We start from the raw sequence: 26,576 nt of genomic DNA, 5'->3' as shown, positions 1-26,576 counted from the left end.
GATTTAACTGGCTGGGTTTTTTTTTTCTTTCCCTGAAGTGGAGGAGGCTAAAGAGTGAGTTTATGGAGGTTTATAAAATCACAAGGGGTATTGATAAGGTGGATGCTAACTATCTTTTTTAACCCCCCATAGTCATCAGCATCATATGCCGTGTCTTTTCTCAAGGTAGGGGAGCCTAAAACCAGAAGGCATTGGTTTAAGGTAAGAGGGGAAGTATTTAAAGTGGACCTGAGAAAGAAGCTTTTCACAATGGGGGGGGAGGGGTTGTTGGATATATGGAACGAGCTTCCAGTGAGACCTGCCAAGGTGGGTACCATTATAATGCTTAAAAAACATTTGGACAGGTAAACTGGATAAGAAAGTTTTGGGATTAAAAAGCAGGCAAATGGAACTAGTCAGATGGCTGCGTGGAAGAGACGAGCTGAGGGGCCTATTTCTGTGTGTAATGGTACGCACCCAACTGCACCTGCATCCGGGTTTAGACGCTCCAATTCTCAGGACAACAGATAGCTGGTGCAGTCCCTTTAAAGATTTTGGCCCACTCCGCTCTTTGGCGGTCGTGATTTGGTGCCAAGATTTGTATTCTAGTCTAGTCTTATCGGGTTCTCATCTAGCGTCTACTCAGGAACACTGCTCTCGGTCTCTGTGTCAAATTCGTGTCTCAGTTCTAGTCTCAGATACTGCAGCACTTGGGTCTTTACCAGCCTCACCCAGGCCTCTCGTCACACTATGACTTTACCACAGGGGCAGTTAGCGTAATACTTCACAGCTCCAGCGCTCAGAGATCAGTTCCCGCCGCGGTCTGAAAGGAGTTTGCACGTTCTTCCTGTGGCCACGTGGTTTCCTCCAAGTACTCCGGTTTCCTCCCACATTCCAAAGACGAAACCCAACAGATCTATTTCTACTAAGGAGAAGGGGCAAAGGTGAGTTACTGGTGCCTTAAAACCAGTCGCTTTAGGCAGATGGGGTTGATCAGTCAATTTTGCAGCTCATCCGGGAGAAGGAACATTCTGAACCCAAACCTCCACGGCCTTGTGGTTATACCCACCCATGGACAAGGCTCCTGAAGTAAACTCTGAGGGGAAATCCAGAGCTGGAGTCCGTCAGGCAGTCCTACACTGAGTTCAACGCTGACCGGCAACTCCTGCAGTGTTGCTGGTGCCAAGTTGTGTCAGCCTCTGCCGTTCCTTTGGATTCATCAGCTGCATAGAGTGGGGGAGCTTACTGCATGGGCAACAGCTTGCTCTGCATATCGTACTGCCCTGGCTTGCGTTTCATATAGACAGCTGGGACATAACATCTATTGTTGACCCTGACCAATAGAGGGCCTCCAAAGACATAAGAGTTAGTAGGTTAATTGGTCACATGGGTGTAATTTGGCAGTATGGACTTATTGGGCTGCATGAGCCTGTTACTGTGCTGTATCGGTAAATTGGGTGGTGGAGTGGAGGGACATCTCCACCAAAGGAGGTGTAAGGCACTCCTTCCCTCCGCTAGCCCGTAGGTCACCCTTGGGCAAGGTGTAGCATTTGCTTAGGATTATGTGAAGCCGTGGGAGCAGGTGGTGGTCGGTTGTAAGCATAGCCGGTGCATATCACAAGTCCTGGTTAGGCAACCACTGATGGCAGGCAGACAATTGCTGAAGAGTATTGATAATGGGTGGGGTCGCACATCTTGCAAAGGTACACAAATTCTCTTTAAATGCCACCGTTCTCATGTTGGAATTTGAACTCGGGTCTCAAGAACAATCCTTCTTAGACCTCTAGCTTGATGAATGCACCATGACTGTGCCTCCTCTAAGATAAAAGATCTAATAGGGTTCAGTGGGTGAGAGTCTGAGATGTTCTCACTGATGGGAGAGTCTATAAACAAGGGGACATGGGGCAGGACATTTAAAACTGAAGAGAATTGAAATCTCTTTTCTCAGAGGGTCGTGAGTCTCTGACCCAGAGGGAAGTGGAAGTCAGATTGTTAGATACTTTTAAAGGTGGAGATTGAAAAAGATCAGGGAATTAAGGGCTAAGGGGAACTGACACAGAAGGGAAGTTGAGGACCGTATGGATCAGTCCCGGTCATATTGAGTAGTGGGACAGGATTGAGGGGCCTGCTGGCCTACTCCTGTTCATATTTCAGAGTCAGATTTATTTATCACATGTACATTGAAACATACAGTGTTATTTGCGTTAACAATCAACACAACCTCAGGGTGAGCTGGGGGCAGCCCACAAGCATCAGCATACACTTCAGAGCCAACATAACAAGCCCACAGAGCTCAGGCAGAACAAAACAGGCAATAAAACAACTACAGCAAAACTAGCCCCTTTCCTCCCTCACCTCATCCATACACCCGAACAACGCTCCAATTCCAGGTCAGGCTTCCGAGCCTCCAGCCATTCAACCTTTGGTCATTGATGCTCAGTATCGACCCCACCCCACCTCGCTGGACTAGCCAGTGGCGGGACCACGCGGCTTGAGCTCCAAGCATGCTGCTCGGCTGGACCTTGTGCCTCATGATCACATGGAGATGCACAGACTTGGAAGAGCCCAACAACGACGGATGTCCTTCATTCCTTCACCTACGTTGTGTGAAGTGAAGGCCTGGATCTTAGAAGTCTTTCATAACATCACAGGCCCTTTCGAGATGGGAGCAGAGGCCTTGATTCCTAGTGTCCTTGGTCACCCATCCATAGCGCTGTCTACAAGCACAGAGTAGAGACCTGACCTCAAAATCCTCCAATCCTTGTCCCTAAACCCTAATCTGACCCCTCACCTCCTTCAAAGTCCCCAAAACTATCCCTAGGCACCTTTCTTACTTTCTGGAGTCCTTGTGTTTTTATAGTATCATTCTATTCCAATAGCTATCAAACTTAAATTCCTGTACACATCAGTGTGTACAAAGCCAAATTTACTATTCCTCCAACACACACAGAATGCTGGTGGGACACAGCAGGCCAGGCAGCATCTATGGGGAGAAGCACTGTCGACGTTTCAGGACGTTTCAGAGTCCTGATGAAGGGTCTCGGCCCGAAACGTCGACAGTGCTTCTCCCTATAGATGCTGCCTGGCCTGCTGTGTTCCATCCAGCATTTTGTGTGTGTTGTTTGAATTTCCAGCATCTGCAGATTTCCTCGTGTTTACTATTCCTCCATTTGTTTTTATTTTTCACCTTTTAGTGTAAGAGAATATCTGTTGAATCTCACCCAAATCTGCATTGCTCAACCGTCCTTTGACTCACTGGCCTCTGTCAGGTGAGAGACAGGTAGTTCTTTCAGAATCAGAGTCAGACAATAGACAACAGGTGCAGGAGTAGGCCACTCGGCCCTTCGAGCCAGCACCGCCATTCAATGTGATCATGGCTGATCACCCACAATCAGTACCCCGTTCCTGCCTTCTCCCCATATCCCTTGACTCCGCTATCTTTAAGAGCTCTATCTAACTCTTCCTTGAAAGCATCCAGAGAATTGGCCTCCACTGCCTTCTGAGGCAGAGCATTCCATAGATCCACAACGCTCAGGGTGAAAAAGTTTTTCCTCAACTCTGTTCTAAATGGCCTACCCCTTATTCTTAAACTGTGGCCTCTCGTTCTGGACTCCCCCAACATCGGGAACATGTTTCCTGCCTCTAGCGTGTCCAATCCCTTAACAATCTTATATGTTTCAATCAGATCCCCTCTCATCCTTCTAAATTCCAGTGTATTCAAGCCCAGTCGCTCCAATCTTTCAACATATGACAGTCCCGCCATCCCGGGAATTAACCTCGTGAACCTGCGCTGCACTCCCTCAATAGCAAGAATGTCCTTCCTCAAATTTGGAGACCAAAACTGAACACAATACTCCAGGTGTAGTCTCACCAAGGCCCTGTACAACTGCAGAAGGACCCCTTTGCTCCTATCCTCAACTCCCCTTGTTATGAAGGCCAACATGCCATTAGCATGTCAGAATCAGGTTTAATATCAAGGTTCAAGGTACATTTATTATCAAAGTACATATGCTGTGTGTACAACTCTGAGAGTAGTCTTCTCCAGACAGCCACAAAACAAAAACTACGAAAGCCTTTCAAAAGAAAATAATCAACCCCTCCGCACACAAAAACAAATCATGCAAGTTGCATCAAGAACATCAACCCCCTCCCCACCTGCAGTAAAAAAACAAAACCAGTAATACCGCCAGATTCTGTCATGAAACTTGATTTTTTGCAGCAGCAGCACATCGCAAAACTTAATAATAAAAACTGAATTGCAGTAATACAGTATACCACACAGCATCAAGAAAAAATTATTCACCCCCTTGGAACTTTTCATGTTTTATAGCATTGAACCACAGTGGATTTAATTTGGCTTTTTGACACTGGTCAACAGAAAAAGACTCCCTTGTGTCAAAGTGAAGACAGACCTCTATAAAGTTATCTAAATTAATGATGAATGTAGAACACAAAGTAATTGACTGCATAAGCATTCACCCTCTTCAAGTCAGTACTTATCAGATGCACCTTTGGCAGCAATTACAGCCTTGAGTCTGTGTGGGTGGATAAAGCTCTACTAGCTTTGCACATCAGGACACTGCAATATTTCCCCCATTCTTCTTTTCAAAACAGCTCAATCTGTAACAGATTGCATGGGGATTGTGAGTGAACAGCCCTTTTCAAGCTCAGCCACAAATTCTCAATTGGATTGAGGTCTGGACTCTGACTTGGCCCGTCAAGCACACTAACATCGTTATTTTTAAGCCATTCTCGTGTAGCTTTGGCTTTATGCTTGGGCTCATTGTCTTGCTGGGAAACAAATCTTCTCCCAAATCGCAGATCTCTTGCAGACTGCATCAGATTTTCCTTCAGGATTTCGCTGTATTTTGATGCATTCATTTTACCCTCTACCTTCATGACCCTTCCAGGGCCTGCTGCAGTGAAGCATCCCCACAGCACGATGCTGCCACCATCATGCTTCATGGTAGGGATGGTGTGTTTTTGATAATGTGCGGTGTTTGGCTTATGCCAAACATACCGTTTAGTTTGGCGGCCAAAAATCTTAATTTTGGGTTCATCAGACCATAGAACCTTCTTCCAGCCAAGTTCAGAGTCTCACACAGGCCTTCTGACAAACCCTAGCCAAGATTTCATGTGAGTTTTTTTTCCAACAAAGGCTTTCTCTTTGCTACTCTCCCACAAGCTGCAACTGGTGAAGCATCCAGCAATAGTTGCTGCAAGCATAGTCTCTCCCAACTCAGCCACTGAAGCTTGTAACTCCTCCAGAGCTGTCGTAGATCTCTTGATGGCCTCCCTCATTCGACCCCTTCTTGCACAGTCACTCAGTTTTTGAGGACGGCCTGCTCTAGGCAGATTTACAGCTGTGCCATATTCTTTCCATTTCTTGATGATTGTACTCTAAGGGATATTCAATGGCTTGGAAATTTTCTTGCATCCATCTCCTGACTTGCACATTTCAATAACCTTTTTGCAAAGTTGCTTGGAGTGTTCTTTTTGTCTTTGTGGTATAGTTTTTGCCAGGATACTGACCCACCAGCAGTTGGACCTGCCAGATCCAGGTGGATTTTTTCTACTATCAATTGAAACAGCTTGACTGCATACAAGTGATCTCCATTTAATTAATTATGTGACTTCTAAAACCAATTGACTGCACCAGTGATGATTTGGTGTGTCATATTAAAGGGAGTGAACACTTATGCAATCTATTATTTTGTGTTTGTCATTAATTTAGATCATTATGTAGAGATCTGTTTTCACTTTGACATGAAAGAGTCTTTTTCTGTTGATCAGTGTCAAAAAATAAAACAAATTAAATCCACTGTGATTCAATGTTGTAAAACAATAAAACATGAAAACTTCAAAGGGGTGGAGAATACTTGTTATAAGCACTGTGGGTGTATATATAAAAAATAATATAATTAAGTAAATAGTGCAAAAAAAATATTGTGAGATGGTGTACATGGGTTTAATATCCATTTAGGAATCAGATGGCAGAGGGGAAGAAGCTGTTCCTGAATCATTGAGTGTGTGCCGTCAGGCTCCTGTACTCCTTTCCCGATGGTAGTACTGAGAAGAAGGCATGACCTGGGTGATGGGGATCCTTAACGATGAGTGCTGCCTTGTTGAGACATCTCTTCTTGAAGATCTCCTGGATACTGAGGAGGCCAGTGCCTATGATGGAGCAGGCTGAGTTCACAACTTTCTGCAGCTTATTTTGATCCAGTGCAGTGACAACTCCCACCCCTCCCCAAACTAGACGGTGATGCAGCCTGTTAGAATGCTCTGCATGGTACATTTGTAGAAATTTACAAGTGTCTTTAGTGACATACTTCTTGCTCTGTGTTTCAGGAAAAGTTTGTTGGTGTATCTGGTGATGTCAAATTTAGTTCCTTGAGAGGCCATTTCATTAGGTACAGAAGTGGAACCCAATGTGATCTTCTGCTGCTATAGCCCACCCACTTCATGGTTCAATGTGTTGTGCATTCAGAGATGCTCTTCACACCAATGTGGTAACATGTGGTTATCTGAGTTACTGTCAGCTTGAATCAATCTGTCCACTTGCCTCCGACCTCTCTCATTAACAAAGTATTTTCACCCACAGAACTGTAGCATACTAGTTTTTTTTTGTTTGTTTTTCGCACCATTCTCTGTAAACTCTAAAGACTGCTGTCCATGAAAATTCCAGGAAAGTAGAAGTTTATGAGATACTCAAACCACACTGTCTGGCACCAACACAGCCTAACTTGCATAGATCACATTTCTTCCCTGTTCTGATTGGTCTGAACAACAACTGAACCTCTTGACCAAGTCTGCATGCTTTTATGCATTGAGTTGCTGCCACATGATTGGAAAATTAGAGATTTGCATTAACATGCAGGTGTACAGTTGTACCTAATGACCACTGAATGTACAGTATATTCAGGATGTAGAAGTTAGGAGGATGTAGATCGGTCCTCATTGAGAGGTCAGTGGTGGAAAAGGTGAACAAATTCAAGTTCCTGAGTGTCAACATCTTGAAGGATCTATCCTGGGTCCAACAGATTGATACAATCATGATCAAGGCACAAACACAAGAGATTCTTCAGACGCTGAAAATCTTGAGAACGCAAACAAAATGCTGGAGGAACTCAGCACGTCAGTCAGCATCTATGGAGGGGAATGTCCTGGTGAAGGGTCTCAGTCAATGTGGACTGTTTATTCCCCTCCATAGATGTTGCCTGACCTGCTGAGTTCCTCCAGCATTTTGTGTGCATTACTTACAAACAAGGCACACCAGCAGCTTTACTTCATTAGGAGTTTGAGGACACTTAATATTACCAATGTCTAGCAAATTTCTACAAATGGAGAGTGCTCAGACTGGTTTCATCACCGTCTCATATGAAGGCTCCAATGCGAGGGATCGCAAGAGGCTGCGGAGGGTCGTAGACTCAGCCCCCTCCATCACAGGCACAAACCTCCCCTCCGTCAAGAACATCTTCAAGAGGACATCCTCAAGAACGTGGTATCCACCACCAACGATAATCACCATCAAGGACATGCCTTCTTCTTGCTACTACAGTCAGGGAGGAGGAACAAGAGACTGAACACATAACGGTTCAGGAACAGTTTCTCCCTCTGTGCCATCAGAGTTCTGACAATAGCTGTGAAGCGGAACATGTTGCTAGTGTGGAAAGGCAGAGAAAAATAACATCTTTGAAAGAGCAATTGGATAATTACTTTGCAAAGGGTCTGTTGTGTGTTGGAAGAAGCAGGTGTGTATATTGGATAGAACACAAAGCTCTGGAGGAACTCAGCAATGCAGACAACACCTATGATGGGGAATGGACAGTTGATGTTTCAGTTCGAGACCCTTCATGTGGACTGGGGATATTTTGGACAGCTTTTTCAAAGAAGCGGCCTAGGAACAATAGATAGAATTATCCCCTCTGTGCTGAAGATTCATCGATAAGGGTCCAAGTTATGACTATTAATGATATAATTATTTTCCAGCCTCACACCTCAGTTCCACTCAGAATCAGATTTATTATCACTGAGCATCTCCTGAGATTTGTTGTTTTGCAGCAGCAGTACAGGGCAAAGACATAAAATGACTATAGCTTACAAAAATAGACAAATTGTGCAAAAATATAGACAAAGGAAGAGCTCGTGGGTTCATGGATATGAGGCCTTCCATTGGTCGAGGTCGACCTTGGGTGTTGCATGGAATGCAAGCCATGTGATTACAATATGGAGAGCAAGCTGTTGCCCACGTAGCAGGCTCACCCTCTTCCATGCAGCTGATGAATCAGCAGCTGGTCTTAAGATGTCAGTAACCTGCCTTTACCCCTTCTCCTGCCAGTAGAAACGGTTCCATCAGGCTTGGCAGCTAAACTGCACGTGAAGGCCAGGAGATGGTTGTCAGAGTCTATTTGAGATGCACACCATTTAATAGTGATCCACTACCTCCCCTGGCTATAACAACCTTAAGGAATCTGGGTTCATGGGCCATTCGGAAATCTGACGGCAGAGGGGAAGAAGCTGTTTCCGAAGCACTAGAATGGATCTTCAGGCTCCTGTACCTTGTCCTTGCTGGCAGTAACGAGAAGAGGACATGTCGTAGATAATTAGCGTCCTTAATGATGGATGCTGCCTTCTTGAGGCAGTGTCTTTTGAATACGGCTTTGATGTTGGGAAGGATGCCTGGCCTGCTGAAAATCACCATAAGTGAATTGAATTTCTGTTTCGAAAGGAAATGGAGAAAGAGTGAGAATGACTGAACAATTCTTTCAAAGGAACACCATTGTCATTCAGGCCTTGCTGTACGTCTACAGTACTTTCCTACATGAAATTTAAAGAGACAAGGTCAAACGTCAAAGGCTCTTGACCAGTGGGGTAATTTCACTCAATTTCACATGACCCACTGACATATAGTGTTTTTTTCCCTTTTGTAATTTGACATTCTGCTGGCTTTTGCTCACTGGCTATCTGTCCTGTTGAGTGTCGTCTTTCATTGATTCTGTCATGATTATTGGGTTTATTGAGCATGCCCACAAGAAAATGAATCTTATGATTGTATATCGTGACATATATTCCCTGTCTACTTTGATAATAAATTTATTTTGATCTTTGAATTAAATGTGAAAGTCAAGAATATAGAAAGAATTCTTCAAAGTGTCAAACCAAAGCTTGAGGGTGTGTTTTAAGAAGCATTAAGCAAACTTGACTAGAAGTAAACCTGAGGAGTCCAGTCAGGTGATGGAGCAGCCAAGCATCTGGCTCAGACTGGATGAGGAACGGAGTAGATCACATACGCTTCAAGACTTCTCCACCATTCAGTGAGTCATAGAGGTCTGCACTATAGAAACAAGCTCTTTGGCCTATCCAGTACATATTGGCCTGGTCTTCTGCCTGCACCCAGACCATATCCCTCCAAATATCTTCAGGTTTCAGTTCCACAGTCACACCACCTCCAGAATGTCCTTCAGATTGCCCTCAAATATTTCACCTTTCACCCTAAACCTATGACCCCCAGTTTTTATCTCACTCACCCTGAGGGGGAAAAGCTGACATGAATTTATCCTATCTATACTTTTCATTGTTTTGTATACCTGTATAAGACCTCTTCTCATTCTACTGCGCTCCAGGGAATAAACTTCATGGTTGATCTCAGTCCAGAGAAGTATGGACAGACTCTTTGCACTGATTTCAACTGGCTCAACCCTAATCTGGCCATCTCCTTCAATGTGCTTCTTAGGACTGTTAGTAGATTCATGGAGATATTCAAGACCGGAAGAGGTCAGTTGTTCTAAAGAGAACTCGTCGCTGGCTGAATGTATGGGAGAAATGTAGATAAAGCAATAACCTTTGTTTTGTCTAGACTGGGGCTGGTTTTAACAGACAGAGGAATGTTTTCCTGGTGTGGTTTCAGGAACAGCTTCATCCCTTCTGCCATCTGAATGGACAATGAACCCATGAACACCAGTGCACCATTTTTTCCTCCTTTTTTTTGCTCTCTTCTTGCACTACGTATTTAATTTAATTTTTGTATGAATTTCTTATGGTATAAGTTTTGTTTATTATTTTGCAATGCACTGCTGCCGCAGAACAACAAATTTCACGTCATAGTAACTTTAAACCTGGTTTCGACAGCCCTTTGAAAAAGCTATGCAGTTCATCTCTAAGTTCTGCTCTGCTCCTGCATTCCTTTAGGAAGTTCTTCTGTGCACATTATTATTGAAGCTGCTGCCAGTACTCCTTCAGACAGCAACTCAGTGTGTTAGGGATTCTCCTGCTGTCCTGGTTAACCGGAAACATGTGTCCTCTGGCGTTACTGATGCTCTACTCTCATTGAAACTACGTTGAGTGCCCACTTTATTCGGCACCTGCTCATTAGTGCAAATATCTAATCAGCCAATCATCTGGCAGCAACTCAATGCATAAAAGCATACAGACATAGTCAAGAGGTTCTGATGTTGTTCAGACCAAACCTCTGAATGGGAATGAAGAAGAAATGTGATCTAAGTGACTTTGACCGTGGAATGATTGTTGGTGCCAGACGGGGTGGTTTGAGTATCTCAGAAACTGCTGATCTCGTGGGTTTTTCACACATAACAGTCTCTAGAATTTACAGAAAATGGTGTGAAAAAAACAACAACAAAAAAATCCAGTGAGTGGTGATTCTGGGGGTGCAAAGGCCTTGTTAATGAGAGGGGTCAGAGGGGAACGGCCAGACTGGTTCAAGCTGACAGGAAGGCGACAGTAACTCTAATAACCATGTGTTACAACGGCAGTGTGCAGAGGATGCACAGCTCATCAAACCATGAAGTGGACGGGCTACAGCAGCAGAAGACCACAAGTGTACTCTCACTGGCCACATTATTAGGTACAGGAGACACCTAATAAAATGGCCACTGAGTGTAGCTTATCTGTTTCATCAAACCCTTTGTGATTTTGAACACGATCAGCTCCTCAGTGTCCATGAAGGGGACAGCCCAGAGGTTTGGGGAGAACATTTAAGCCAGTGAGATGCTCTTAAGTGATCTTACTACAACAGAGAAATTGTCTACACCTGGGGTGGCGAACCTATGGTATGTGTGCCCAAGATGTAGGCACTTGGCATGCAATGCTGCCCCTTGATTCTTTAAATCCCATCCATATTTAAATGATCATAATGATGATCTTTACTGCCGAATGAAGCAGGAAAGCACTCAGTGATGAGGAATATGTTAAAGGATCATAGCAAGAGTGGGATCTTTTCCATTTTGATGTTTTTTCCCAAGAAAAAGAAAAAATATGACCATGGCACAGAAGAGAATTTTTCAGAAAATCGTCTCCAATTTGGGCACGAGCTGTCAAAAAAGTTTCCCAGCCCTGTTCTATACTTCTTGCTGCCTCAGTAAAGCAGCCAATATAGTCAGGGTCCCCACCTACCTCCAACATTCTCTCTTCTCCCCTCTTCACTTGGACAGAAGATGCAAAATCCTGAAAGCTTGTTCTGCCAGGTGTACTGTTATAAAACCATTAAATGTTTCCCGACTTTGATAAGGTGGCCTCTTGACCTCACAACCTATCTCATTCTAATCTTGCACGTCTGTTTACCTGCTCTTCACTTTCTCTGCAGCTGTTACACTTTATTCTGCATTCTGTGATTGGTTCACCTTGTTCTACCTCAATGCACTGTGTGATGATCTGCTCTGTCAGAACGGTATGCAAGAGAAACGTTTCAGAGTATCTCGGTGCATGTGACAAGAATAAACCAATTCCAATACATTATCTGCCAAAGACATTTCATTTCCTCTTTTTCCCAGTTCCTGAAGTGTGCTACTATACCCGTTAACCTCCTCAGGGAATCCCTTTGATCCCAGTTACCTACATCTTGAGCTCCTTAAATATCATCAAGTACCCATCTACACACAGAACAGTAAGGCACATGGCCTTTGGCTCACAATGTTGTGCTGACCTTTTAAGCTACTTGAAGATTAATCTAACCCTTCCATCCCACATAGCCCTCCAGTTTTCTTTCATCCATGTGCCGACTGAAGAGTCACTTAAATCTCCCAAATGTATCTGCCTCTTCGGCAGCGCGTTCCGATAGTGTTTTACTTTGATCTACCTCGATGCACTGTGTAATGATTTGATCAGCAGGAACAGTACCTCAATACATAAGACCATAAGATATAGGAGCGGAATTGGGCCATTCACCCCATCGAGTTTTCTCCACTATTCGAACATGGCTGATTTATTTTTCATCTCAATGCCACACTCCTGCATTCTGCCATAACTATTGACGTCCTTACTAATCAAGAACAAGTCAGCCTCTGTTTTAAATATACCCAATGACCTGACCGCCAGATCTCTCTATGGTGATGAATTCCACAGATTTACCACTCTCTGGCTAAAATTCCTCCTCATCTCTGTTCTAAATGGATGTCCCTCTATTCTGAGGCTGTGCCCTCTGGTCCTAGACTATCTCACTATTGGAAACATCCTCTCCACGTCCACTCCATCTAGGCCTTCAAATATTCGCTAGGTTTCCATGAGATCTCCCATCCAGCGAATACAGGCCCAGAACCATAAAAAGTTAACCTTCTCGGTACGTTCACTGACTGATACAAGATGTGTTATTATGTATTCAAAATGAAGAACTTCAGTACCCAGTGGACAATGCAAGGGGCTCGCCCGAAACCGGAGCTGGTTTTGCACACTGAGTGTTGAGAAAAATTTCGGTAATAAAATATTCTAACATAAACCCACACCGTTTGTCTTTATTATGAACAAACATAACAATACTGGTAAGAGCATTTTTTTTAAAAACCAGAGCAAGACCTGAGTGTCTACCCTTCTACAGCTAATCCACAGCAGCATTTCGGTTATTTTTCGAGACGATCTCCAAACGGGAACTCAGCATCCATTCACACTGGGCTTCTGTTTACACTTTCAGCCCTTGTTCAAACAGAATCACCATGAAAATTACAATAATAAAGCAATTCTAATTCCAACAATTGCCCTCACAGTGAATAGTCCTCTCAATACAAACTCAAAGTGATTTAATAATACTTTATTAGAAAATATTGCATTTGCTTTTGGTCATTATTTTCTTAAATACAGTAACCTTAAAAATGTTCAAAGTGCATTCCTTTTAATATAAAAGCTGTAGAATTGTATGTTATTTTTTTGCAGATCTGTACTCTGTTCCATATTAAGTCAGTCACTCAATCCACATATTCCAAATATGATGCGTTGCTTCACATTTTAGTTCTGGAACAAATCTGCCAGGTCTAGTCCACCAAGTCCATGGAGAACTGAATAAAATATGTGGCATGTATCTACTCCATGTCAATGTTACTAAAGCACCCATGAAGTGGCCATTTCTCAGCCAAGACCAAAAAGAAGCACCTGTCTCCCACTTCCCACCCCATCCCCCAGCAGCCCTCCTTCCAGATAAACCTCAGAAGAGGAATGGGTACTCTTCCAAGAACCTCTGTATGGGTTTTGGTAAGGGGAGTTTGTCCACTTGTCCACGGGTGGCCTTGTTAATAGTCAATCGGCACAAGTGTTGGAGAGAGGGGAAGCAGTCCTTCCGGTGAAGGGGTTTGATGAGCTTCAAGTGGATGGCAGTGTCCTTGGGCGGAAGGGCCGCAGAGTCTGCCGCCTTGTCGCACCGGTCCACGGTGCAAGAGGTGACGTAATGCTGGATGAGACTGAGGACCTCCCGGAAGGCCAGGATCCTGGGCTTGGCGAGGTAGTACGAGTCCAGGCAGAACTTGCCGTTGCTGTATTCAATGCGGACGTTGGTGGGGCCGCGGCTGGTCTTCACCGACAGGGTGAGCAGGTAGCTGGGGTGCGAGCTGTCCCGGATGAGGAAGGTCCCCTCCGGCATCCTGTTGAGTTGCTGCTTGGCCTCATTGGCAGTGAGCGAGCCCCAGTACCATCCTGCAATGGAAACACAAAACAGGTTACTTCACTGAACAGCCCATACCTCCCATCCATCCTTGCCTCTCGGACAAGATGGAAGGACCTTCATTAGGAGGGCTGACCTCCATGTCTATCAAACACTCGGCTCTGAAACGAGCCTTGTATTTCATTGTCCGCCTGCCCACCTACATAACTTTCCCAGGCCCCGTGCACTCAAACACCCACAACCCAAGGGCTTCACTTCTCAGAAGCCCAAAGGTCCCAGATCCTCAAAATCAGAATCAAATTAGCATCTAATATCATTGACATATGTCATGAAATTTGCTGTTTTGCAGCAGCAGCACAGTGCAGTATATTTTTTAAACTACAAAATTACAATAAGAAATATAAGAACATAAACAAACAAAATTAAATTAACAGTACAAGAAGAGGGCAAAAATATATTGATGTAGTGTTCAAAGGCTGGTTCATGGACCAATCAGAAATCTGATGGTGGAGGGGAAGAAGCTGTTCCTAAAATGTTGAGTGTGGGTCCTCTATGTTGAGGCTCCTGTACCTCCTCTGTAATGGGAGTAATGAGAAGAGGTGATGGGGATCCTCAATGATGGATGTCGCCTTGTTGATACACCCCATCAGTTTCTACGTCCCATCTCTTAAGGGGATACAGCCCTCCTGAAAACCTCTCCACACGCCACAAGATCTTGCTGGGAGGCTGCATTTCGGAGAGTATGGTTCTTGAAAATCTCTCTTTGGATTTAGCCCTAAACCATGTCCCATGTTCACGAGGGTATTAGCCTAAATGATTGTAAATAGGAGTACAGGAGATAGAAGCCATTTTGGACCCTCTTGCCTGCTCTACCACTCAATACTATTGAGTATCGCTGATCCGCATTTCTGTGTGACTTGTCTGCTAACCTCATTTCTTTTGATTTGTTTAATAAATACCAGCCACTGAGAGTACTCAGTGACTACAGACCCCTCACAGCTCTCTTGGGTAGAGAATTTTGGAGAGTACTGCCTCAGAATTTGTCCTGAGTGAATGACACCACATTTTGGGACAACGACGCATACTTTTGGACAACCCAGCCAGAAGAAACATCAACATGCCGAGCACCAGCAGCAGGGTGTGGGCTCAGGCCTGTAACTTCCCAAATGCTATAACACCGAGCCCTCATAAACAGTAGAGGTTCTGCAGATGCCGGAAATCCAGAGCAACACACACAACACGCTGGAGGAACTCAGCAGGTCAGGCAGCATCTATGGACGGGGATGAACGGTTGATGGTTTGGGCCAAGACCCTTCATTAGGTCTGGAAGCGAAAGAGGCAGAAACTAGAATAAGAAGGTGAGCGGAGGGGAAGGAGTACAAACTGGCAGGTGATAGGTAAAACTAGGTGAGGGGGAAGGTTGGTGGGTGAGGGAGTGGGATGAAATATGAAGCTGGGAGGTGATAGGTGGAAAAGGTAAAGGGCTGAAGAAGAAAGAATCTGATAGGAGAGTATGTACATTGAAGCACAGCAATGGCCCGGATGGTCGGGCGGTCTGACCTGATAGGTCCAGCTGGCGGAGAGTAGTGGTCAGACATTGCATATCGTCCTCAGGATCCCGGCTCGGGGTGGGTTCCACGCTCAGCCCCCGCCCCGGCGCCACCGGAGCACTCTCCTCCTGGAAGGTCATCGGGGGCACGTTCCTCGGGATCCTGTTCTCCTGTTGCTCCAAGAAAATGAATATGTCCGACCTGGACTGGGGTAGACTGATGGTTCTTGTTCCTTGCTGTACCGGCAAAGGTCTACGGGGAAAAGAGAAAAAGAGATTCCTTTCAATACGAGTTTCCATATAATTATACAGCCCACTTACACTCCCCGTAAAGTGAGAAACGCAGACTACCGGGCCAAAACCAGAGCTTAGCGTAACTCTTTACAGCGCAAACAATCCGGGTTCAATTCCCGCCACTGCCTGTAAGGAGTTTGTACATTCTCCCCGTGACCGCCTGGGCTTCCTCTGGGTGTTCCAGTTTCCTCACACATACAATCCAAAGACATATTGATCAGTAAGTCGTGGGCACGCTATGTTGGTGCCATCGCCATGGCAACACTCGCGGGCTGCCCCCAGCATATCCTCAGACTGTGTTGGTCATTGACACAAACAGCGTGTTTCACTGTAAGTTTCGGAGTTTGGGTGTACAAACGACAAATAAAGCTAATCTTTAAATAAATTAGTTAAATTAAAGCCATGGGGTTTTTTTTTCTTCAGCAACTGGGGGCCCCTTCTTGCCAGCTCACCAGCTGAACATGGCAGGCTTCTCACCAGTTCATCCCTTCCCCTCCCAGTGCTGTGACAACTCTATTGAACGCTCCCCTGACGGAGTCGCTGCAGGAGCCTGAAGATGAGAAAGTGGGGAGAATACAAGCTGGGGCCAAAAGTGAGATTAGTGTAGTTGATGGCCCACATGGACTTGAGAGGCCGAAAGGCCTTTTCATGCTGAATCCCACCATGACTCCAGCTTAACAGGTGCCCTGGCGCCAGCTGAAAAAAGCAGAGGAGGGTTTATCCATAACAACCCACCCACTGCTTATTCCCTCAATGACCCAGTGACCTTCTCCAAATTTTATCCACCAATCACCTGGCAGCTTCTCTCTATGTCCCCTCCCCACCGAGCCACGTTCTCCTTCACGACCTTCTAGCTCGTACTCCTTCCTCCTTCCGTCACGTTCTTATTCTGGTTTCTTCCCCTTCCTTCCCAGTCCTCATGAAGGGTCCCGGCATGAATCATCAGCTCATTAATCCTCTCCATAGATACTACCTGGCCTGCTGAGTTCCTCCAGCATTTTGTGTCTGTTCAAATCAAGTTCTTTGGACTGCACTAATCTCCACGGATCCTTCCAGTGATCAGAGCTGAAACTCTGACTCAAAGTTTTCCACTGACATTTAGCATCTTAAACTAACAGGATTAAAATCAGCAGTAAAATGTCAGATCATTGGAAAATGGAAACTTGTTCTGGAACAATGAGCCCAGGTCTCCACAGCACGTGACAGGATTCTTCCTTTGCAAGTATTTATCCAACTCCCCTGTTCAAAGCAACACACACACAAAATGCTGGAGGAACACAGCAGGCCAGCCTCTATGGAGGGGATAAAGAGTTGATATCTTGGGACAATTTCTCCTTATAATTCAACCCTTCCAATCCAGGCAACATTCCTGGATTCCAGGTTAATCACCTCCTTCCTAACACAGAACTTCAGGAGAGGCCTAACCAACAACATGTACAACTGTAAAATGGGCCTGTACTCAGGAAATCTCATTGAAACATTTCAAACATTGAAAGGCCTAGATAGAGTGGAATTGCAGAGGATGGTTCTGGAGTGGGGAGATCTAGAACCAGAGGGCACAGCCTCAGAATAGAAGGCTTTCGAACAGAGACAAGGAGGAATTTCTTTAGCCAGAGGGAGGTGGATCTGTGGAATTCATTGCCACAGGCAGCTGTGGAGGCCAACTCATTGGGTGTATTCAAAGCGGAGGTTGTTAGATTCTTGATTAGTAAGGGTGTCAAAGGTTACAGGGAGAAGGCAGGAGAATGGGGTTGAGAGGGACAATAAATCAGCCATGATGAAATGGCAGAGCAGGCTCGAGGGGCAGAATGGCCTAATTTTGTTCCTGTGTCCTTCGGTCTTTGGGATCTACTCTCTCCTGAGTTACCATTTGGCTCTCATGCAGAGTACTTTAGGCTTCTCCTTATCTGCCAGCAATATCCATCTTGGCAAGTGTTTCTACAGAAGTGGTTTGCCATTGTCTTCTTCTGGGCAATGGGTGACCCCAGCCATTATCAATACTCTTCAGGGATTGCCTGCCTGGTGTCAGAAGTCACATCTATAGATGTCAACAAGGCTGAGAAAATCACAGCAAGGTTGTAAATAACCGATTATCACTGTGTTCATTACTGACTGGAGTATAAAGCATAATTCAGAATTAATCACATCACTATATTCATATTTTTAATAATTCATAATGATGATGAGGACATTGGTTGCATCACCATCTGCTCTGGAGGCCCCAAAGTACAGGATTGCCAGAGGCAGCAGAGGGCTGTAGTCTCCGTCAGCCTCAGCACGGGGGCAAACCTTCCCCCTGTCAAAGATACCTTCAAAATACAGTGCTTCAAGAAGGTGGCACACACTAAATGCTGGGGGGAGCTCAGAAGGTCAGGCAGCATCTATGGAAATGAATAGATCGTCAACGCTTTCGGAAAGGAAGGGGGGGGGAGAGCACGGCAGTCGTGATAGGGGTTTCCATAGTTAGAGGAATAGAGACGTGATTCTGTGGACATGGCAGAGATATCCCGAGAGTACGTTGCCTCCCGGGTGCCAGGGTCAGGAACGTCTTGGATCAGGTCCACGGCATTCTAAAGGCAGAGGGTGAGCAGCCTGAAGTCTTGGTGCATATCGGTAGGAAGGGAGAGGAGATGCCGAAGAGAGAATTTAGGGAGCTGGGTAAGAAGCTGAAAAGCAGGACCTCCCTCATTTTGGCCCAATTAAGCAGTTGCCTCAATTATCTGAGTTATTTATGGAAATAGTTAAAAAGGCATAAAAATGCCAAACTACTATTTAACTGAACAACAAGCGATGTATTTAAATGAAATACAGAACAAATTCGAACACTATCAATACCACTTCAGTACTATAAAACTGTGTGTTATCTCCTAATAGCTATCGACGGAGAAATTCATCCAGTATCGCCGCCATGTACTTTTGATTGACTCACGAGGATGATTCCAGGAATGAAGGGGTTAACATATGAGGAGGGTTCGGCAGCTTTGGGCCGGTACTCACTGGAATGTAGAAGAATGCAGGGCGATCTCATTGAAACCTACCGAATGTTGAAAGGACTAGATAGGGTGGATGTGGAGAGGATGTTTCCTCCGGCGGGGTATCCAGAACTAGAAGGCACGGCCTCAAAGTTGAGGGGCGACCTTTTAGAACAGAGGTGAGGAGGAATTTTTTAGCCAGAGAGTAGTGAGCCTGTGGAATGCACTGCCAGAGACTGTGGTGGAGGCCAAATCCGTGGGTACATTTAAGGTGGAAACTGTCCTTATCCTGATCAGTCAGGGCATCAAAGGATATGCCGAGAAGGCCTGTGTAAGGGGTTGAGTGGGAATTGGAATCAGCCATGGTGGAATGGCGGAGCAGATTCGATGGGCTGAATGGCCTAATCCTGCTCCCATGTCTTATGGACAGTAAACGAACAAAATCAGATCAGACATCTAGTGCAGACAATGTACTGCCTTCAGCATTTTCAGTGATTGCATCCTCCAAGCCTTCATTTTCATTGCAGCTTTCAAGACAATTGTTGATACTTTCAAATTCTTCCTAGTGGTGAAGTGGTGAAATCATTTCATTTTCACTCCTGGCCGTTTCTGGCACCTCCAGGCCTGAATGCTTGAAACTGTAGTTAGAAAAAACAATTCTATCTTGTCTTACTGCTTACCCCTCGCCAACCGTCAGTGACAAAATTCACTGCTTTTTGAACACAAACACACACAAGTGACGGTACTTAAAGGTGGTTTGTTCTGAACACTGCTTTGGTTATAGAGCTGCCAAGAACTGGTGCAGCTGTTCCATGCACATGACAGGTTAGAACCTATTCATCAACAGTCTCCTGTTCCATTTAAGCAGCATTTTGTCCCAAATAGATTAAAGAAATCCCAGCTATTTTCTGAATTTATTTTTGTTATTCAAGAATTGTCCTAAATAAGCAGCTGCTTTGAATAACCAATAGCATGCATATATTATTTACACACACACACACACACACACAGTATATATAGACTTAATACAGTCGTAGTAAACTATAATAAGAAATAAGTTATTATTACTATAACTTATTATTATAAGTTTAATGATAAGAATTTGTCAACAAGTAAGGGGGTTAAGGATTATTCTGCCCTAAATACACCCAGTGACTTGATCTCCACTGCCCTCTGGCAACGAATTCCACACATTCCATATCGTCTTAAAAGGGCATCTCTACAGGGTCTAAGCCTTTCCCGACCATGTTTTGAAAAGTGGATTTGAATTATTCTGCCACAGTTGGCTGGGGGAATTAACCTGAATTCATCGCATGATTCGTGAATTTAAAAACTAAGTTTTAGACATGTAGGGCAGGGAACTAGCAGGCTGCTGCACAAATTCACTAGTCCCACATAACTTCTCCATCCTCAGACCCACAGTAATGTGGTTGTCTCCAAACCTGCTGAGTCATTCGTTGTACCAAGCAGCGGCGAGTCACCACTGCAGCCGGCCCACACCCTGCGAGTCAGTAAAAAAAAATCATAAACGCAACGGGATCCCACAGAGGCTGGAAACCTTGAGCAATACACATGCACGAAATGCTGGAGGAACTCAGCAGGTTAGGCAGCATCTATGGAGGGGAATAAACAGTTGCTGTTTCGGGCCGACATCCCTCATCAGGATCAGAACTGGCTAAATAATCAGTTATTTAAGAAAAATAACAAGCATTTTCTATGATTCCTCCAGGAGACACTGAAGAGGGGGCTGAGACACTGTCAATGCCTTCAGTACAAGAAGAACAGGAACGATGTGTTTACTGAGGGGGGTGAAAGGCTAATAACAACTGTTTCAATGAGCTTTGTAACCCTGGGCTCTCTGACATGGAACAATATTAATTACCGAGGTAGATGAGTGCTTTGGTTATAGAGCTGCCAAGAACTGGTGCAGCTGTATTGGTTAACACTTATCCATAAAGAGGAAATAGGGGAATTCAGACAGACAGAAAACTAACAGATCTAGTTTGGTTTGTTTCCCTTTTTGTGTTGTATTTGTTGGCAGTGAACCCAGGTACCTCCCTCTCGCTCACACACACACATACACGGGAAGAAGGTGCAGGAGTCCCAGGACTCACACCACCAGGTTTAGGAACAGTTATTATCCCTCAGTCATCGTGTTTCAGAACCAGAGGGGATAACTTGAATCAACTTCACTTGCCCCATCACCGAAGTGTTCCCACAACCTATGGACTCACTTTCAAGGACTCTTCATCTCATGTTCTTGGTATTTATTGCCTATTTCTCTATTATTATTATTTCTGTCTTTTTGTATTTATGCAGTTTGTTGTCTTTTGCAGACTGGTTGTCGTCTGGTTGCAGTCTGGTTGCAGACTGGTGTCGTCTTTCACTGATTCTGCTGAGGATTTAAGTACGCCCATGAGAAAATGAATGTCAGGGATGTATTGTATATGGTGACATATATGTACTTTGATAATAAATTTATTTTCAACTTTGAAGCACACATACCAAACTCCAATTCATATATATACACACACACACACACACACACACACACACACACACACACACACACACACACACACACACACACACACACACACACACACACACACACACACACACACACACACACACACACACACACCCCACCACCCCCCTTCATTTTTTTTCAAGTGCCCTAACTGGTTTAGAAAAGCCTTCAAGATTTCTTACAGATTCATATTTATGAATTTGATGTTGCAACACACCACCATTTTAGACATTGGCTGCTATACAAAATTGTTTTAATGCTGGCTTCTGTAAGTGTATATGGCAGTTGTATCATCGCTTCCACAGAGAAAGCTGTGACAGAGTCCTGTGCAGCCTAGAGTAGAACTGGGTGCTGAACCATAGCGAGTACAAACAGGGTGTTTGAGACAGAGCTGTTCACATGGTGGATACTCCCAGCAACAGTGCACAACAATGGCTCTCGGAAGATGCATCACCAACCTGCTCCAGCAGAGTGCCCTCCACTCTCTCCACACTGATCCCAACCTCACCAGCAAACCCACAGGCAAGGACAGTGCTGTTGTGGCCTTGCTGAGGCCAGGAGGCAGCTCCCAGACTCTCCTGCTTCCCCCTGAACCAGGACCCCACTGAGATGCATCAGGCCACTGTCACCCACACCAGCACTGTGTGTGTGTGTGTGTGTGTGTGAGTGTGTGAGTGTGTGTGTGTGTGTTTGTGTGTTTGTGTGTGTGTGTGTGTGTGTGTGTGTGTTTGTGTGTGTATGTGTGTGAGTGTGTGAGTGTGAGTGTGAGTGTGAGTGTGTGTGTGAGTGTGTGTGTGTGTGTGTGTGTGTGTGTGTGTGTGTGTGTGTGTCTCCAGAGATGCTGACTGACTGACCCACTGAGTTCCCCAGCATTTTGTGTCTGTGCTGCAGATTTCCAGCAACTGCAGTCCCCTATTTGTCTCTATCATTGCTGAGTGACACCTTCACCTCCCCCCCCCCCCCCAAAAGCTGTTGGTTCAAATCCCACACAGGAAAAACACGATTCCCAGGCTGATGTTCTGCAGTGCAGTGTTGCGGGAACACTACTCAGTCAGAGGTGCTGCCTTCAGGAAATCTGACTTCAAAAGAGATCTCCTGACCCCTTTGGGGTAACTTGCAAGTGCCAAAGGAAGGGCAGGGGATTTAAACCCTGATCAATATCACCAAAATAAATATTTGGTGATCCATTTCCAATATCACCAAAAAACTTGCCACACCAGCTTGTCACTGTCCATGGGGGCTTGCTGTGCCTTAGCTTGCTCCCCTCCCCCCTCACTACACGAGGAGTTGCTTCCTGGGGTAAGAATCAAAACAAAAACAAGGTACTTGAAATGAAAAATAAAAGCAGAAGGGAAAAAGGAAACACTCAGCGGGTTGGGCAGCATCTGAGAAGAGAGAAGCAGTTAACGTTTCATCAGGACGAAGGGAAAGCTGCAGAAGACAGAGTAAGAAGGTGGGGGGGTGGGAGGGGAAGGATGGCAGATGGTAGGTGAGGGGGAAGGTGGGTGAGTGAGGTGCAGGAGATGACATAAGATGGATGAGGGAAGGGCTGAGGAAGGATTCTGACAGGGGGGAAGAGTGGACCATGGGAGAAAGAGGAGGAGGAAAGGCACCAGAGGGAGGTGATAGGCAGGTGAGTAGGAGAGAGGGGTAGGAGGGGAAGAAGAATGAGTAACAGGAAAAGACAGAAGGGGGAAATTGGAGAAAATGATGTCCGTGCCATCAGGTTGGAGGTTGTCCAGATGAATGAGAGTTGTTGGTCCTCCAGCCTGAGAGAAGCCTCATTGTGCCAGTAGAGGAGGCCATGGACAGACATGCCACTCCGTGACACCACCTCTGGAGGAAGGCAGATGCAATGGCCAACACTGGGGGCATCTTCAATCACTGAACTTTTAAACAACACCAATAACACTGGAGTCATGTCACACTGGAGTGCAACTGCTTCACCCTCCCAATGAACTGTTGATGTAGCTTCCTACGCCTTTTGGCTGAGGTTACTACACTGTGTGTAGACCGAGCCTCCCTACCCGGGAAACGTTGCCCTTGTGGGAAACGCACCTGCTTTGCCAAGTGTACTATTTACAAGTGGCGTCATGATTTTGCACCTGGGCTTTGCCACCGGCACCTGACATCCATCACTGGCGAGGGGAATAAAACAGTCATCGCTTCAGACCGACGCCCTTCGGCGGCACTGTTTATTCATTCCCACAGATGCTGCCTGACCTGCCGAGTTCATCCGGCGTTTCGTTATCGTGATCATTCACCGACGAGAGAAAATGCGCAGATGCTGTCAATCAAAGTAATATGGAAAAGAGTGAACAGTATTAATGAATGGCCTTAGCCCCAAATTGCCGACCGTTTACTCTTTTCCATAGATGCTGCCTAGCCTGCTGAGTTCCTCCAGCAGTTTGTGCGTATTACTAATAATTCAGAGAGTGAAGTTTGCATAATTCACGCCCGGGCAGAGAGTGGACCTCACTCCCTGTTAGCAGCTCCGGCAAGTAGCCCTCAGGCAGTCAGACTGGTTCTCAATAACTCCCATTGCAAATAGCCATCGCCGATCCCCGAATCCCGCTGCAAACCACGTGGATTCTGTCCAATGTCCACAGTTCCCCCCCCTCGCCGCCTCCCTCAATCTTCTCCCTTCGCCTTTCTCATTTCAGACTCGGGCTTCCCAGCTTCCTTCCAACCTTCCTCGCCCACCAAGTCTTTCACATGACAGCCCGCTCTGCTCCGTCAATCTTACTGCGGTGTCATTGTGTGGAGTACAACGTGTGGTTGTTGATTAAAGAGTCGCCGGGTTCGGGGCGGGGAGGGGGCAAATTTCGATTTCGCGAGGTGGGTGGAAGATGACGGTGGGGATTGATCAGAAATCGGATGGGATGAGCAAGAAACGGGGAATAATTCCAACAGCAACACTGATTAAGACGAACGGACAACTAGTCAACTGGCGACTGTAATCATTTAGCCAACTTGAAATGTGGGCGATGAATGGCGATTGCTAATTGTGACGTCCCACTTACCAGAACCCCACCCCTAAGGTTTGGCCCCCATTCTCCACAAGGGCCAGAATCCGTTTTTACCTTCCGTAAGCCGTTTGTTAACATTATACAACAGAACCATAAATACGAGTAACGCACACAAAATGTTGGAGGAACTCAGCAAGCACCTATGGAGGGAAATACTCATTTATCACGGAACGACACCGCTTCAGCAGTCCGGCAGGGGACAGTTTAGTACGTCTTTGGACTGTGGGTGGAAACCAGGAGAAACCCAAGCGGGCAGACTCCTCACGGACCTGAGCCGGAATCGAACTCCAAACTCCGGAGCTCCCCGGGCTGTAATAGATTGGCGCTAACCGCTACTCTACCGTGGCATAATCAAGAGTTGCATAAAGGGTCTCGGCCTGAAACGTCGACTCTTTCTATTCCTTTCCATCAATCCTGCCCAACTTGCTGAGTTTCTCCAGCATTTTGTGCGCGACGTACAATAAAACGCATCAGTTTACCTGTATGATCACTGGCCTCGTTCCGCGCTGTAAATCACTAAACGCCCCCAAACCCGGTTTTGAAGACTTACTGCGAGGGGTATTGGTGCTACTCCCCTCAGGAATGTCAGGGACCACGGATTCACGCGGTCGACGCAGAACGGAGACAGTGGGATTACCAATCCTTTATGTGCTTAGATTCAGTCCGTATTTCCTACCGGCTCCTGAATCGGGACTGCCCTCTTGAAATCACCTCTTTAAACGTTTAAAACAATCATTTTACAGTTAATTTTTTTTTTAGCATCCCCAGTTCCCCAAATTATTGTCTCTCTTATAGACAACGCTGGGACATTTAACAGCGATTTCGTTGTCACCTGATTGTGTCGGCACAAACAAAACTCTACAACAATTCGCCAAAACAGGCTTCACGCGGGAGACAATCTCACGAGAGGAAAGTAACACTCACCCTCGCAGGCAAAGTAACATGTCAATTGGCCAGGCTGGACTCTCTTGGAGTTTGAAGAAGACGGAGTTTGTTCACTCGGATCTATCTCTTCACGCGGGTAATGTTTCGCCTTCCAGCGCAGGGTGGCGGTTATGAAAACGCAGGAGGAGGAAGAATCTGCAACTATTTTTTTTTGCAGTAGATAATAATAAACAAAATAAATAATGTTTAAACACCAGTCGTGTTTACTTAATTCACTTCTGAAATTCAAAGAGTCCGCTGCGTTCCGTCTCCACCAAGTTCAAAGCCCAAATGAACACTGAGACCGCCGGGCGAAGGACGTCGATAATGACTGCCGGGTTTAGATGTGCCCTGTTAATGTGATTCCAAGAATGACGGGGGTTCCTAGAATTTCACGAGTGAGAGAGCAACTCTGAAGAGCGAAACCGCAGCAAAGTTCCGTCCGGCGACCAATTAAAAGGCGGGGACCTGCTCCGTCGTGTTCCCCATCCGTTGACTCGACTTTCTTCAGCTTGAGTGTGAAGGCGCGTTTAATTCATCGCAGGGAGCAGTTTACCGGTGACTAGAGTCTCCCACCCCGCCCCCCTCCCTCTATTTCTGGGTCAGGTTTTCTGCCAGAGAATGTGTCACGGCCGATGACAGAAATGCCTTTGATACAGTTCCAGGAAACTTCCAAGAATTCACAGCTGTGCGTCAAGACGAGGAAGGAGAGTCTCTTTGAAACCAATAAGAGAGCCTGGCGCTTGTACACCATGCTGTGTAACACGACCCCGGCCAAACAAACAACCCGGGATGGTACCTTGCAGCATCAGGCGGGTCCAGGACAATAAAGGGAGGGGTAGGACTGTTCTTAAGGGAGGGGTTGTTTGAACCTTACAAGTAGAAGGCGTCATTAAAATAGGCAGGTGTTTGGGGTAATCCTGTACCAAGTTGGGATGACATAATCAAGAGAAAATCTGCAGATATTCGAAATCAAAGCAACACACACACACACACACATACACAAAATGCTGGAAGAACTCAGCGAGCCAGGAAAGAAAACTTGACGGGGGGTCTCGGCCCGAAGCGTCGACTGATTACTCCTTTCCAAAGATGCTCCAGCATGTTGTGTGCGTTAGAATGACATAACTGTGCCGTGGTTAGTCACTGCTACCTCCCTCGATTCAATTTTGACTTAACGGCGCCACGCTAGTGTAGCGGTTCCTGCAGTGGCAAAGGTTGGGGTTCGGGTCCTGCCGATGTCTGATTTTCCAGCCTTGTCTGGATCTGCGCCGTCTGTGTGGAGTTGGCATGGGTTTCCCACGAGTGCTCCAGTTTCATAGAACATTAACAACACAGTACAGCTCCCTCCGCCCTCGATGATGTGCCGAAATTTTAACCGATTCCAAGATCAATCTCTTTCCTCTTGAGTCCTCCG

The 26,576-nt window shown here is 45.7% G+C and overlaps 1 protein-coding gene across 1 annotated transcript; it reads right to left on the bottom strand.

Annotated features, from left to right (window-relative positions):
• Positions 1 to 13,002: 13,002 nt before the first annotated feature.
• Positions 13,003 to 26,038, bottom strand: LOC140741731 (cytokine-inducible SH2-containing protein-like). The gene is made up of 3 exons (XM_073072050.1): positions 25,160 to 26,038; positions 15,422 to 15,663; positions 13,003 to 13,893 (listed from the first exon to the last, which is right to left on the bottom strand). The coding sequence occupies exons 1-3, from the start codon at positions 25,177 to 25,179 to the stop codon at positions 13,409 to 13,411; spliced, it is 747 nt and encodes a 248-aa protein (XP_072928151.1). The 5' UTR covers positions 25,180 to 26,038; the 3' UTR covers positions 13,003 to 13,408.
• Between the last annotated feature and the right edge of the window lie 538 nt (positions 26,039 to 26,576).

Source organism: Hemitrygon akajei, chromosome 19 (genome assembly GCF_048418815.1).
Source record: "Hemitrygon akajei chromosome 19, sHemAka1.3, whole genome shotgun sequence".
NCBI classification, from domain to species: domain Eukaryota; kingdom Metazoa; phylum Chordata; class Chondrichthyes; order Myliobatiformes; family Dasyatidae; genus Hemitrygon; species Hemitrygon akajei.
This window is presented reverse-complemented; position numbering and strand designations above follow the sequence as displayed.

What these genes read in the sequence shown, in the direction of transcription:
- LOC140741731 (XM_073072050.1), bottom strand. Translation starts at nt 25,179, where the DNA reads ATGTTACTTTGCCTGCGAGG. An exon ending in ATGTTACTTTGCCTGCGAGG is followed by an intron (nt 15,664 to 25,159) that starts GTGAGTGTTACT and finishes TTTTCCCCGTAG; the next exon opens with ACCTTTGCCGGTACAGCAAG. An exon ending in CCGCCAGCTGGACCTATCAG is followed by an intron (nt 13,894 to 15,421) that starts GTCAGACCGCCC and finishes TTTCCATTGCAG; the next exon opens with GATGGTACTGGGGCTCGCTC.